General features: G+C 31.4%; 2 protein-coding genes across 2 annotated transcripts; both read left to right on the top strand.

Annotated features, from left to right (window-relative positions):
• The first annotated feature begins 5248 nt into the window (after window positions 1-5248).
• On the top strand, window positions 5249-5993 carry LOC128159301 (fucolectin-like). Its single transcript, XM_052822359.1, has 2 exons — window positions 5249-5580; window positions 5758-5993. Exons 1-2 carry the CDS (start codon window positions 5289-5291, stop codon window positions 5991-5993), a joined length of 528 nt encoding a protein of 175 aa, XP_052678319.1. The 5' UTR covers window positions 5249-5288.
• A 1248-nt stretch (window positions 5994-7241) lies between these two features.
• Window positions 7242-8164, top strand: LOC128157866 (fucolectin-like). The gene is made up of 2 exons (XM_052820524.1): window positions 7242-7512; window positions 7882-8164. The coding sequence occupies exons 1-2, from the start codon at window positions 7242-7244 to the stop codon at window positions 8097-8099; spliced, it is 489 nt and encodes a 162-aa protein (XP_052676484.1). The 3' UTR covers window positions 8100-8164.
• Window positions 8165-14169: the final 6005 nt, after the last annotated feature.

Consider the following 14169-nt stretch of genomic DNA (forward strand, 5'->3'; position numbering starts at 1 on the left):
GTTTCGATCGATCGAAACACACTGATCTGGGACATTATATTGTTAATTGAGTGCTGGCTCCAAAATAAAGCAGAACTATCAGTCAGAAGATATATGAGACTTTAACTACTTAACTACGGAAGAAAGCTAGATGCACCCAAGGTGGAGGAATCGCATTGTTAATTAGAGAAAAAAATAGGTCATTTTGTTAGTATTTGTTAAGTTTATGAAGATACTGTTCTCTGGCTGAAAATTTTATCTTTAAACAAAAAAGATTGTAAGTACAAATGTTGTTTCTTTATTCCTCCTTCTTGTTTATCTTATTATCATTTATATGACAATGATTTATTAAGTGACATCGAACAACAGATATCTAAGTACAGTGATTAAGGAAGGATATCTTACATAACCCTATGAATTACCAACTAAGTAACTTCTTTGATTACAGCTGTGATCAAAATGACAACCAAGAATCAATCCTGACACAGAGGTAAATGATTAAGGCTACAAGCTAATCAGCCTGTGCAAATGAAGTGATGTACGCATAGTCAATGGTGGACACCGAGATGGTTGCTCAGACAGGTTTACTTTCATAATAGAGGTGGAATGACATGCATCGACTATCTATTAACTAGAGGTGATATGTTTAAGCTTGTTAAAGAATTTATTGTTTGTAATGTCAACAAATTATCTTACCATGCTCCATTACACCTTCAAATACGTATATAAGGACAGCAGTGCGTAAAACCTGAACAAGATGCCTCAAGTGGAATTTTATGTGTACCACCCCTATGTGGAATAGTGTAAAAATTCATGAGGGTTGTCTAGCACTTGAGCGAAACCTGCTGAAAATAACCAGCCTGTTCCCACAGCAGAAAATCTTGACTTATATGTTAAATTCTTTACCAATGATTTGCAGGAAGTTTTGACCCCACATCTAGAATTTAAAGTCCGGCATCCAACCAGACCGCCCGAGCGCACAATACTAATAGTTTATACTGAATTGGGATGTCTCCCATTAAGTTATGTGAAAATTATTAGAATGATAAAATACTGGTTAAAACTACTTGGAACCACAAGCTCTATTTTAAATCCTGTTAAGTAAATCTTACCATAGACTGTAAAGCCAAAGGTCATGCTCCAATAAAGCAACATTTATAAGGTCAGAATTGTATAGTGTTGGTCTAGGTGAATTATGAGAACACCAAGAATACCTTATGTTCCAAAAACATTTTCCAATCATAAAGAAAAGAGTAATAGATGTTATTTGTCAGGAATTGTTTGCTGTTATTAAAAATTATCCAAAATGTTATATCTTTTCACATGTGGTAGATACTTTTTGCATGTAGTCTTATTTACTCAAACCTGTTTAGAAATTTATTTCTCTAGCTAAAATATTACACTTTTTTTTCTCTTCCAACTGTTAAATCATATTTTCGATATCAGATGTATTTATTGAGTCTCACAATATTATGATGTACTTTTATATAAAAGTTGTATGTTGTTCTCCATAGCGGGAATTCACATTCTGCAGAGACCCTGAAGCCTACTGGCTTTGCATTTTGCGTGCCCCGCAAATGTTTATACTTCGTAGTTGTGTACAATACTAATGAGCTTGTGTACAATACTAATGAAGTATTGGATCAAAGTCGAAATAAATAAATTAGTAAAAAATAGAATAATCAAATAAAATATATTAATTTTATTGTTGACAATATCTGCGGACACATTTTTCTCTTCAAAAAACTGTGAGAAAATGTGCCATTTTTCATCATTTTTGACTATATCTAAGAAATATGGCAAAAAATGTTAGTCATTATTCTGTTTGGAAAACAGGATAAAAGTGTAAAACTTGGTACTTGATGTAATTAAGTGTTCAAGATGGTGTATGTGCATTTTCAAGAAATTCAAACTTTTGCAATAAGGGCAAATATTAAAAAACACTGTACTTTCATCTTTATGATAATGCTTTTCAATTCATCTGTGCATATTGCTAGTATACCATATTCTGAAGGAGTGTTGCGTCTAAGATTTTAATTTGAAAAGTTCTTAAATTTTTTTAATATCAAATTATGCATATATGAATAAATGATTTTTAATCTAATGAGTTTATGACAATTTACTGTAAAATATGATTATATAAGATTATTGTGTGAAGGAATTTCGCTTGTTTGTTTTTGTTTGTTTTTTTTTGGTTTTTTTTTGGTTTTTTGTTTTTTTTTATATTATTAAAAATCTATAATGTTCCAAAATGAGATGACGCAATTTGCTCTTCTATCAAATTTACGAGAGAAAAAATCCATACATAAAACTACTTATACCAATCCGATAAAAAACTTTCTGAATAAATACAATCTTTGTCCTCTATGAGTGTGCAAATTTTAAGGTAAATTTTTTTTTTTTAAATATCATATACTGTGAATATATTATAGCATTGAATGATTCATTTTTGACGTCGTCGTGTCAATAACTGCCGTCAGGTGAGCAGACAAATTGAATAACGCGCGTTAGCGCGTTATGATAATTTGTCTGCTCACCTGACGGCAGTTATTGACACGACGACGTCAAAAATGAATCATTTAATGCTTATATTTACATTCCCTTACTGAAGAAATGAATTGTTTACTTAAATAAATCGATATAAAGTGCAGATTACGGAGGGAGTGAATAAGTAACAGCAGGAACAGCTGTTTTGTAAAACCGGTTTAAACTGGTTTTCACATAGACTGTTGAGATGAGATCGACGAGCATGAAAATATAATCCATGATAAATAACTCTTGAAATGGTGCTTTAAACAATAAAGTCAACTTTTTTGTTGAATAATTATAAAACATGGTGTTTTTACAACATTCATGAAATACATTTTTTTTAACAAATAACATAGAAATCACTGTTTGAGAACTACTTATGTAAATTACTCGTAAATTCATACGCAGTGAATAGGTGCTGCATTTAGAGGCATTTAAACGTCACGGAATTTAATGGAAAAACACAGTAGAATGTAAATATATTGAGTTACACCGGAAGAAGGACGAAATGATTCATGACGTGGTATACATTGCATACAGGTTTTTTTTAACCCCATGTAATGTTTGCTACTCTACGCACGATGTTGAACATTTTTAAGCAACAAAGAGTTCACATTACCAAACAATAAAATATGTTCAAAGCAATCCAACAAAAGACTCAATATAAGTATAGAAAGTTTTATTATTTTTCCATTACACATTTAGTGACATAAAAATACTTCTTTTACCTCTTTTTGTTTTTATAGATAATTTATTCTTTAATAATGATATTCAAATATTCATATAGAACGCTAACATACACGTCATCATTAGATAAAGAAGGCCGATAAATGTCTATACTGACAACAATATATCATCGTGTATAATGTATGGTTTGTGTGTAATATATCTATATGTATATTATATATATTTCAGCAAATACTATAATTTACGCAATTTTACAAAACAACTTTACATATGAATGTGCATTAATAGAGTAAATACATTTTATAACCCCTTGATATTTACAACCAAATATTACACGGCTTGTCCCAAGGGATTGTTTTACGTATGCAGGTAATTACACTTGTGACAAGACCAGGACGTAAGCAGGTAATTTCACCTGTGACAAGACCAGGACGTACGCAAGTATTAACACCTGTGAAAAGACCAGGACGTACGCATGTAATTACATTGTGACAAGAACAAGACGAACGCAGGTATTTACACCTGTGACAAGAACAAGATATCATATAGCCAGATTTAAAAATAAGTGTAAAGAGTTTTTAAAAACTTTCATGCAGGAGAAATGTTGTATTTGAATTAACAAAAAATAATTTTATTGGCGATTTTTTACAATTGTTTTCTAAGGAAATACTCATTTTACATGAAGAAGAAAAATCAGGTAACCTTGTCATAAGAAAACCACTAAATCACTAAAACTCCAAATTCCAAAGTTTTATTAGTATCAGGTATTTTAGCCAAATATCTGATAAAGAAAATCCTGACACACAGATGATTGTCTTGGACACAACCAATAGAAGAAACCCATTATCATAATATCATATAAAGGTGGTATAAGATATCTGTCGATATTGATGTGGATAACAATTCATTGTAAACAAAATACGTTCACCGGTTCAGAATTTTTAAATTTTACAATATATGAAAACAAATGCTTGAAATGTTTTCAGAAAGGTAAAAATTATAATAGCCCCTGCGGGATATGAACTCATGACTTACAGATTTGTAGTCAATGTTTTAACACATACGCTGTAATGTAACAATTTTGAGAAAGAACAATAGAACTTAATTTTCTTCGATTTTTTTCGAAAGGAAGTACGTCACAATATGGAGGTGTCCCACACCACCTTAATTGGTCAATTTGTTGTTACAAATAATATATACTGATAATGAAAAGTTATTCAATAGTTTATCGGTATATGAAATAATTTTCAAAATATAAAAAAAAACAAAGATGCAATGTGATATTGCAAATGCTGACGGGTATCCATAGTTATTATACCCCTCCCCCCCCCCCTCCCTGGGCCAAACTATTTGCAGACGTTAAGAGAAATGGCAATCCCCCCCCCCCCCCGGGAGCTAACATTATCAAGTTTACCTTAATAATAATAAGTTAACATTACTGTTGTTATACTGAAAAATAATTAAGAAAGAATTTTATTCAAAAACAAGGTAGGGTCATTTTCTCAAATTATTGTTAAATCTACGAGTTGAATTTTTCACTGGTTTTATTTTTTTTAAATATTCTTCTTAATAGGCAGTCACTGATCTACTCCGTCATCATTGAAATCCTATAGCTATTTTATTACACAATTGTTTAAATACCCTTTATCTTCTCCGCCTGCAAATCGCTGTACAGTGCGTGCGTTGTTTAGTGGTCTTCAATGATAACCTATCATGATAATCTCTTGTATTGGATTCTTAAAAATTAACTAGTATCTACATCACAATACGAATCAGAGAATCAGATTCAATCATTAATATAATTGTCTCGATATTTTTCACGTCTGTTTAACCCTGAATTATTTTTAGTCAAGCTAGACTGTCTTCGATTTAATTTTCAAAAACAGTTAAACAACAATCATTAATAATCATTTACTAACAATTTATTCCATTTGGTTATGATTTATTTTAAAAGAATTTACAGACGTGCAATAAATCGATGAAATCGGTCGAATTTGTAGCAGTAAAACATCAAATATATGATCACTTGTTTACAACTGTGACCAGGGCAGAGTGTCAGATGACTATATCGATATACACTGCTGGCTTTACTCATGCTAACTTCACTCAAACAACTCGCCATGCGCTCGTTGTTAATAACTGCACTTATTTATGTTTTTTATGTTAATGTTATCTCAAGCAACGCTGTGTTTACAAATGTCGCATATTCTAAACCAGTGACCTTAAGTTCCGAACATGGATTTTTTCCAGGAAAAAACGCCGTGAACGGTCTTCTATCCGACTTTACTCACACTGCGACAGAAAAACTCCCTTGGCTGAGGATAGATCTGGGAGCACAACACCTAGTCCATCAAATAGAAGTGTTTGCCAGATCTGACTGTTGTGGTAAGTACTCACATAGTCTATGGGCCGAATTGTTGACCAACACAAGCATGTTAAAGTGTAGTCAAATCGTTTTATTTGTGATTAAATTGCTATAAAATTAAATAATTGTCTTCATTTTTTCTTGAATAAAAAAAAATTATATCCAGTATTTTATAGGTAAATATATATTTTATTCAGGTAATCAGTTACAGGATTTTGATATCACGGTTGGTGAGAATATTCACGACATGCATTTCTGTGGACATTTTACGGGGCATGCTTCAACTGGTCAGAGGATTGCAGTGTTTTGTCCTCATAACACCGTAGGACGTTTTGTACAATTGCAGATTGTCAGCGGAAATGCCAACGTCTTGACTCCTGCAGAAGTTCTTGTTTGGGGTGTACATGTGCAAAGAAAACGGACGATTCATTAAAAAAAAATAAATGAATGAATTATGTAATAAATTAACTGCATTATATTTCCTGGAAAGAATTCATTTTCACTCATGCTTTATAATTTTGGGAAATTGTGTTTCATTTCACAATATATAGGAACTCGGATAAATCTGTCCGGATAGATTTCAGTAAGCGCCTGATGAGGCTGGCTTTATACAATCATGTAATCCTTCAAACATTTTCGCTTATATGTATGAATACTGCCGATACAAATCTCCGACTTCATCTTACATCTCATATATAATATCTCATATTAATGTAAGGTCTTTACTAAGTTTAAATTTGTCGTATGTTTCGATGACAGAATGCCTTGTTACATCATTTTGACTCAAAAATACCCGTATCACCTCTTCCGACCCTGGTATTTGAGAATATAGGCTTAAATCAGAATTAATTCTTTTTAAATTACCGTCAAGCCGATCACCGAACAGCAGTTCAGTCCGACATAAAGTAAAACGGAAAAATGGGAAGACTGTGTGCACATTGAAACGACGCATCAAATACGATTGCAAAAATCTTATTTCCGACATGGATGTAATTTTTTTCTTGTTTCTGAGAATTTGAATTTAACACAATGTCATTGATGTTTCGTTTCCATGATTTAAAGAAGTAATTTAATCCATTTTTATTTTTTGTTTATTAAATTTTTGGTCCAAAGAAATTGGAACCTTAGAAGTTTGAATGTTGGATAAAATTTATGAATTGCAGGTCTTTGAGCGGCTTTTTTTTTCTTAAAAATAATTGACCTGCCAGTAAAAGAATAATAAACGCGCATACTATAACTGAAAACAGAAAAACCGCGGTAGGATAAATGGGAAAACTAATAAATCTAAAAGAAACAAGAATTAAAACAAATAAGACCCAATAGGATACACAAACGATACGATATAACGTAAGTTCAGATCTGCTGTCTAGAAATAAAGGTGTCTTCGTCAAAATGATATATTGACATTAATTATATTAACTTTGGTTAGTAAAGTAGCCAAATGTGTGTGTGTGTGTGTTGTAATTTTGTTAACATTCTTTTGCCTTTATTACACTAATCGCTATCTGAACATCCCGACAATAAATGATCCACACGTAATGAATATGTGATATTGTTTCATTCATTGTTCACACGAATTTGAGCACCTGTTACCAGTGCATAATATCAGATCATTAAGAGAAATGATATATATAAAGGAAATCTGACACTGATAATGAATTTATTCATCCAAACTGTTGCAATGATTCTAGTGTTGCTAACATTCGTTTGCGTGTTTCATGGCAATTTGGTTTTTAGCAATTCAAATGATGAACTTACAAATGTGGCATATTCAAAATCCGTGAGGTTAAGTTCTTTTGCCTCTAGATGGCATAACGGATTTTATGCTGTCAATGGAATGTTCTCTGACTACATCCACACATTAGAGGAGAAATCCCCTTGGCTGAAGATAGATCTTGGAGCAAGGTACCAAATCCATGAAATAGAAGTTTTTGCTAGATCGGACTGTTGTGGTAAATTTTTAATATATAAAATGCACACTGTTGATAGAGGTATTCTAAAAAGTTTATCAAGAAAAAAGTTTTTTTTGCAAAATGATTGACTATCATTAATTGTTTATCAGAACTATTTGAGTGTTTAGACATCAATACATTTGTATTTTGTTTGATATGATGCAATCGCACTTTTTGAATTAGGTAACAAAAGAATGTTTAGATTCTTTATAAAAAACCGATATCTTTATTGTTTGTGAATGTATATTTTAAATGATTAGAAATGTTTTAAAAATGGGATATTAATGTTCTTTTCTTAATCGGGATTTTTTTAAAATCAAAGGATAAAAAACAAAGAAGAGTTAAATAGGTATTTTTGCACTTTTTCAGGTTATCAGCTACACGACGTTGACTTTAAAGTTGGTATGAAAATACACAAAATGCATCTTTGTGGTCACTTCACAGGGGATGCTTCAACCGGTCAGAGGATAGTCGTCTTTTGTCCTTCTAACACCACAGGGCGATATGTACAGCTTCAGATCGTGGCGGGAAATTCGAATTATCTGACCCCTGCAGAGGTCCTTGTTTGGGGAAAGCATGTATATTGATTACAAAAGATTATATTAAAAATGTGAAATGCAATCATATGATATTATTATGATAAAAGGTATGCGATGTAATGTCTTATTAATACCGAGTGTCACATATTCCCAATAAAACGAATATAGTTAATTATCATTCAATTCAGGATATCATGAGTTTAAATAAAACTTTATATTCAATTATTTTTGAAGTAGCATCCTTCGAATACAGTTAATTATCATTCAGTTAATGTTATCTTGAGTTGAAATTTAAGTTTATAAACTAATCTTAAATTATTTTAAAAGTAAAATCCTTCTGCTTATAGCCAATTTCATTGTTCTTTCATAGACTGGATTTTAAGGAAGTTCCCTAAGTTATAACATATAATTATACAGGGCGTGCAAAACAATTAACACCTATCCAATTTTGTGTTTGTTAAATCTCGAAAAAATATATGATGACAGAAGCATCAGATGAAATTTACAACTATATGATAAATAACAAATTGCTTATCATTACCCGTATTAAATACGTTATTCCTTTTTTAAATTCATACGTATGCGGATTATTCCATTCTGTTAACTTAAATAGAGACAAAAACGAAGTTGTGTCTTAATTAGCAGTAAATTATTGTTCAAATGAAATCACAGAACCATTATGATTTGTGTAATTCTAATTATAATCAAACCGACATTCTGCACCGTTCAACTTGATATTAGATCCCTTGAAAATAGTCGTATTTAGTTTCTTCTTTGTGTTTGATTTCAGCTAGTTTCTCTTTTAAGGACATGCACACGATATTTATGCGAATTTTGCATAAAAACTACGTATCCAAATAGAAGCGTATCATGTAAAATAAAAAAAAAATAATTACGGATTGCAAGTTAAATTCTTCACACAGCTAAATTAAACTTTAAAGGGACTTAGGCACGATTTGACTTTAAAATTTCTAAATTTATTTTTCCATTTTTAATGTTTAAAATGATAAATATAGAAGTTTATAATGCTATGTCAACATTTGAAAGTCAAATATCAAATTATAAGCAAGATAGAGTTCATAATTCTTTGTTTTGTAAACAAAGCTCGATATTGTCACTTTTTACGTTTGTGTTGTATTGGTGTACGTTTCAATCAAATGTATCTTTCTTTTGTTGATAATAGTATTTATGAAGATATTGAGTTAGTTTGAATTGTTTCTTACATGTCATTTTGTCTAAGAAATGGTAATTCTCTACATTACATGTTTTGTCAACAACTATAAGACTCGAGCTTTGTTTGCATAACAATCAATTCTGATCTCTGTATCTCGCATGTAACTTGGCTTTAACATTCAGTATTTTGGTCAACCATTTAAAATGCATCAGTAAACCATTTTAAACATAAAATATTAAAATAAAATTTTTGACCTCAAATCGTGTCCAAGTCCCTTTAAAGCAATGGAAAATACGGCTCCTGTATGGAACTGTTGATATTCTTGACACAAACAGTAAAAAGGGGAAAAAAATGAAAATTGGGAACTCAGATCGTATGAATGCCCTTTGAAACACGTTTTATTTTTATGCAATATTATGCAAAAGGTCACGGATACTAAAATTCAAGGTTGTATTGGTTCTTCAGGTCGGGTCTAGATATGGTGATGACACTTCACCTGAAGTTCTGTTTCATAATTCGGTGTATGTGTAAGCCCACTCAATACGAATAACATTCGGGTTTAACTCCTCTGTTCTGAAAAATATGCATGCCAATCGTCTTTGTTTATTAGAGAAAAACACCTTTTTAAATTAACCATATAATGATAATACAATAAATGTCTTAGTTGTTGCAATTGTTCGGCAAAGGTGGTAGAGAAATAATGAAGTCATTTAAATTTATTAAAGTAGGCAATAGTCTTGTTTACAGTGCTAAGTTTCAGAATCATTTGCTTTTCTAAACCTCATTGTATCAAATTTGTAATAATGCTTTTCATTTCATCTGTGAATATTGCTAGCATACTACATTCTGAAGGAGTGCGTGGCGTCAAAGATTTTGTAAAGTTCTTTATTTTCTTTTATATTCTTAAATTTTGCTTATGTAAACAAGTGAAATTGTTTTGAAAAACTAGTAAATTTGTAAACATTTTGTGAACGAATTTTGGTTTGTATCGCTATTATTTTCCAAAATGAAAACTGCAATTTTCTCTTTTATCAAATTTACGAGAGAAAAAAATCCACATATAATTCTGATTCAGTAAAACTTTTTATCCTCTTTGAAAGTGCAACAGTCAAATAATAAAATACTTTTAATATCATTCATATAATTATATATATATATATATATATATTAGGGATGTCAACGAGTACCCGGTTAACCGGGTACTCGATCGTACGTCCGAGTATCGAATACTAAAATCGGTACTCGGTTACTCGGATATATATTTTTTAATATTTCTAAGTTTATTTAATAATGCATTAAAACATCGGTTTTAAAACTTAAAATGTCCATTGCACTTGTACATACAGTAATTAGGATTTCTTACGCCTCTAAACATGCTAAATGACCGTTATCGCCCGTGGCAGTGTTTATATAGTATTTATCGTGACCAAGCACCTGTTACCTAGCTTTTCTCACCTTTGGCTGTCTTCTACCCTTATTTTTGGCTTTCTTTAATGATTTGTTTTCACTGAACATCGTTGATATAGTCTATTATATAAATTAGATAGCCCACAGCAGAGAAATTAAACAGACCTAAAATGCCGCCACCGACTTCAAAAGTCTGGAAATACGAAGTGCTTACAATTCTTACAACAGAAACGCACTTACGGGGAAACCTCCCATTAGATCATGTGGTTTTTTTCTACAAAAGTGACCAAGGTTTTACAGTTATCAATGTACTTGTTCATATTTATTTACACTTTAACCGAGTACCCGGGTACTCGATCGGGAAAACGTCCGAGTAACCGAGTACTAAAGGTTGACCGACTTGACATCCCTAATATATATATATATATATATATATATATATATATATATATATATATATATATATATATATATATATATAGTGACACCGAAAAAAAAAGAAATTATTTAATGATAAATGCCGTGAAAGCATTGCATACAGGGTTTTTTTACCCCCTGTAATGATTGCTCCTCGACACCTGCAAACAGTTTCGCCCGTGTTGAAGAGATATATGATATATTGGAGTTCGCCTAGTATTGAATTTTCCCGCTGACAACGAAAGCAAAATTGGCAAAACAAAACAAAACCAGAGATGAATACTGTAAATTCCGCGATCCCCTTGTTTGTATCAAATATAAAATGCTGTAAACGGATTGTGTTTGGCGTGTACGATATTTGGCGGAAATTAGTTTTCAAAATAAGTTGGCGTGGATTTAAATTAGAGTATTCCTGAATGTGACTATTCTTATACATTGATGTATGACATTTAGCGATGTACTTGATTTAGCTGAGGGCCGCATTCCGCCAAAAGCGCTAAATAGGATACACCGCCAAATGTAGTAAATTGAGAATATGAAATCGCGAACGTGGAACTTTCTCTTTATTTCCTATAGTTTTCACTTTTCAACTTTCAGAAAATAATTTTTTATTATCTGAGAACTCTTTAAGTTATAGGTTAATTAATGAAAAATGTGGATGAGATATAAAGGGTTGGTTATTATAATATCATGCAGGTTTTAAAATAAAATTTAGTGGAAGGCAATTGTACAGTCTTTGCTTATATTTTGTCTAACATTCCAATATTGGGCGAATATGCAGCTCACTTAGTTTCAAGTAATAGTTAGAAGTTTGTTGAATGCGACATAAATGCAGTAAATAACGAAAATAAAGATTAAAAAAAAAGATTATGAATACTTGTTTTAGAAAAACTTTTGTCTCAGGATATCGATACACTTTAATTTCCCGTTCACGGATTGGTCAAAGGTTGCAATTCCTCGGTGGTAGAACGCCTTAAAGCGTTTATTATGCAAACTTCCTAAGGCAAATGTTACACGTTGTTTAGGGATGTAAGTATTCTCTTTTGAAAAATGGGCAGACAATAGCCTACATCTACGTCTCTTCGCAAGCCCTCATGTTTTGATTCTGGAAAACGTGTAAATGTCAAAACCTAAGACGGTCCACGGTCAACCCATGTTTCGACTATAGAGACCTATTATTTTTACATTTTAAAAACATTAATGCATCCATATATCACAAAAATCAACACTAACCCGCTGTCAAATTATTTTCCCAACTTCTACATCCCGGCTTTGAATTATGAGATCGCTCGCTACAGGTGGTTTAAAGAGTAAAAAATTTATAGTCGAAAAAATGGAAATTATTGTTTTGATTGTAAACTTCAGATTCAAGGTATTTTTCTTAAATTTTGAACATGTATAAAGAATGGTTTTACAATCTAAGAATTTTTTTAAAAATACATACGATTAAATAAGTGATGGTGTCACATAAAACAAACAAAACACTTTATTTTAACTTTTCCTGTATGCTTTATTAATCAATGTTCGTTTAAATGTTTAAAAACAGATGTAAAGCAAAATTTGTCACCAAAAAAGATGGTTTGAAGGGGAAGAAACACCATTTTGTAATTTTATGACTCACATTTTTTGTACATTGTAAGATTAAGTTGATTCCATAACGTTTTCGGCATTATTGTCCTTAAGACGTTTCCAATTTTATCCGAAACACAAACATCTAATTTGCGCTGACCTTGATAAACAATTTGATACACAAAACTTAAACCCGAGATGTAGAAAGTGCGAAAATAATTTGACAGCGGGATAGTGTTGATTTTTTTGGTGATATATGTATGCATTTATGTTTAAAGAGACAGTACAGCTGAAAACACATGCTAATAATCTCAGCATATGGAGAAATGGTGTACATTTTACTAATTTGCATAGCGGCCATATTGTTATCACAATGGCGATTTTCATTACAATAGAATATATAGAAAGGAATGAGAAAAATCACAAATTATAAAAAATAAGTATTTCGGAAATATTTTCTTCTCATTTGGTTCTGTCATTTACATCATCCAGGATTGGAATGTGCTTATTTTGTTTACATTAGATATTGAGATGGCGGTTCCTTTTGAATCTGAAATATCGAAGCGGGGCGTTGTAGGAATAAAGTGTGTTTTAGTGTTGAAAGGCGTCATGAAGGGATTTTGGAATTATTTTTAAAATACCTGCCATTCATAGGTAAAGTAGTTCCTCATATATTTACAAAGTTTACATTGCAAACTAGTTGTGTCAGAAATTTAGACTCAAATTAAAAAAGTCTTGTCGGTTCCTTTTTACTTCCAATTTAGCATTTTCAAGACTTTCTCAGTAAGCCATCGGACTTGCAACTAGGCATTTATACAGTCTTTATATTGAATCATTAGGCATATTGCATATTTTTGATTAAGAATTATCGTTATAAATTGAATGAGTTTTTTCATTTTATAATTTTATTCGGTTTCAAGCTGATATTTTTGGCTGTTTATCTATTTATTTACTCATTTTAGCCGGTAAAGTCATATTTTTAGATTATCTATGGTTGGATAGAGAGGTATTCAAAGTGAATTTTAAGTGTGAATCAATGATTGTGGTGACAAAAACATACACAGATAATCTATGCATTGCCTAAACACATGTTCTCATTCAAAAAATGAAAGTTTTGACGTAATAACACAAATTTCATACATAAAAGGTATGTAATTTTCATTCGTAAGGGAGACAATTTGAAGACATAAATATTAATGAGAACAGTGTCACGTGACATTTAGCTCATGAATAAAGTGTACGTGATTTCTCCATATGGATTAACCCATTGTATCGTTAGGAAATAAGAAATAAATAATGTTGATTGTGACAGTTGAAACTAATATATCTTTTCACATACCTAATTAATGTAATTAATTAATTGAGATCCCGGATATTTTAGGGTCGCAAAAACCGGTAAACTTATATCTTTATTTGTACCACGTGAATTTTGATTGACAGTAATTTACACGACGTCGTGTTGAAAACTACAAGATCTTCGCCCGACTACGGTCATCATGGTAAACGATGTAAAAGGGACTCTCTAAACGGAACATGTCATCACTTTCTCGA

The sequence above is a fragment of the Crassostrea angulata genome, chromosome 8, assembly GCF_025612915.1.
Source record: "Crassostrea angulata isolate pt1a10 chromosome 8, ASM2561291v2, whole genome shotgun sequence".
Taxonomy (NCBI): domain Eukaryota; kingdom Metazoa; phylum Mollusca; class Bivalvia; order Ostreida; family Ostreidae; genus Magallana; species Magallana angulata.

Coding starts and splice junctions, on each gene's coding strand:
- LOC128159301 (XM_052822359.1), top strand. CDS start 5,289: ATGCTAACTTCACTCAAACAACTCGCCATGCGCTCGTTGTTAATAACT. Junction 5,581..5,757: donor TGCCAGATCTGACTGTTGTG/GTAAGTACTCAC, acceptor TATTTTATTCAG/GTAATCAGTTACAGGATTTT.
- LOC128157866 (XM_052820524.1), top strand. CDS start 7,242: ATGATTCTAGTGTTGCTAACATTCGTTTGCGTGTTTCATGGCAATTTG. Junction 7,513..7,881: donor TGCTAGATCGGACTGTTGTG/GTAAATTTTTAA, acceptor GCACTTTTTCAG/GTTATCAGCTACACGACGTT.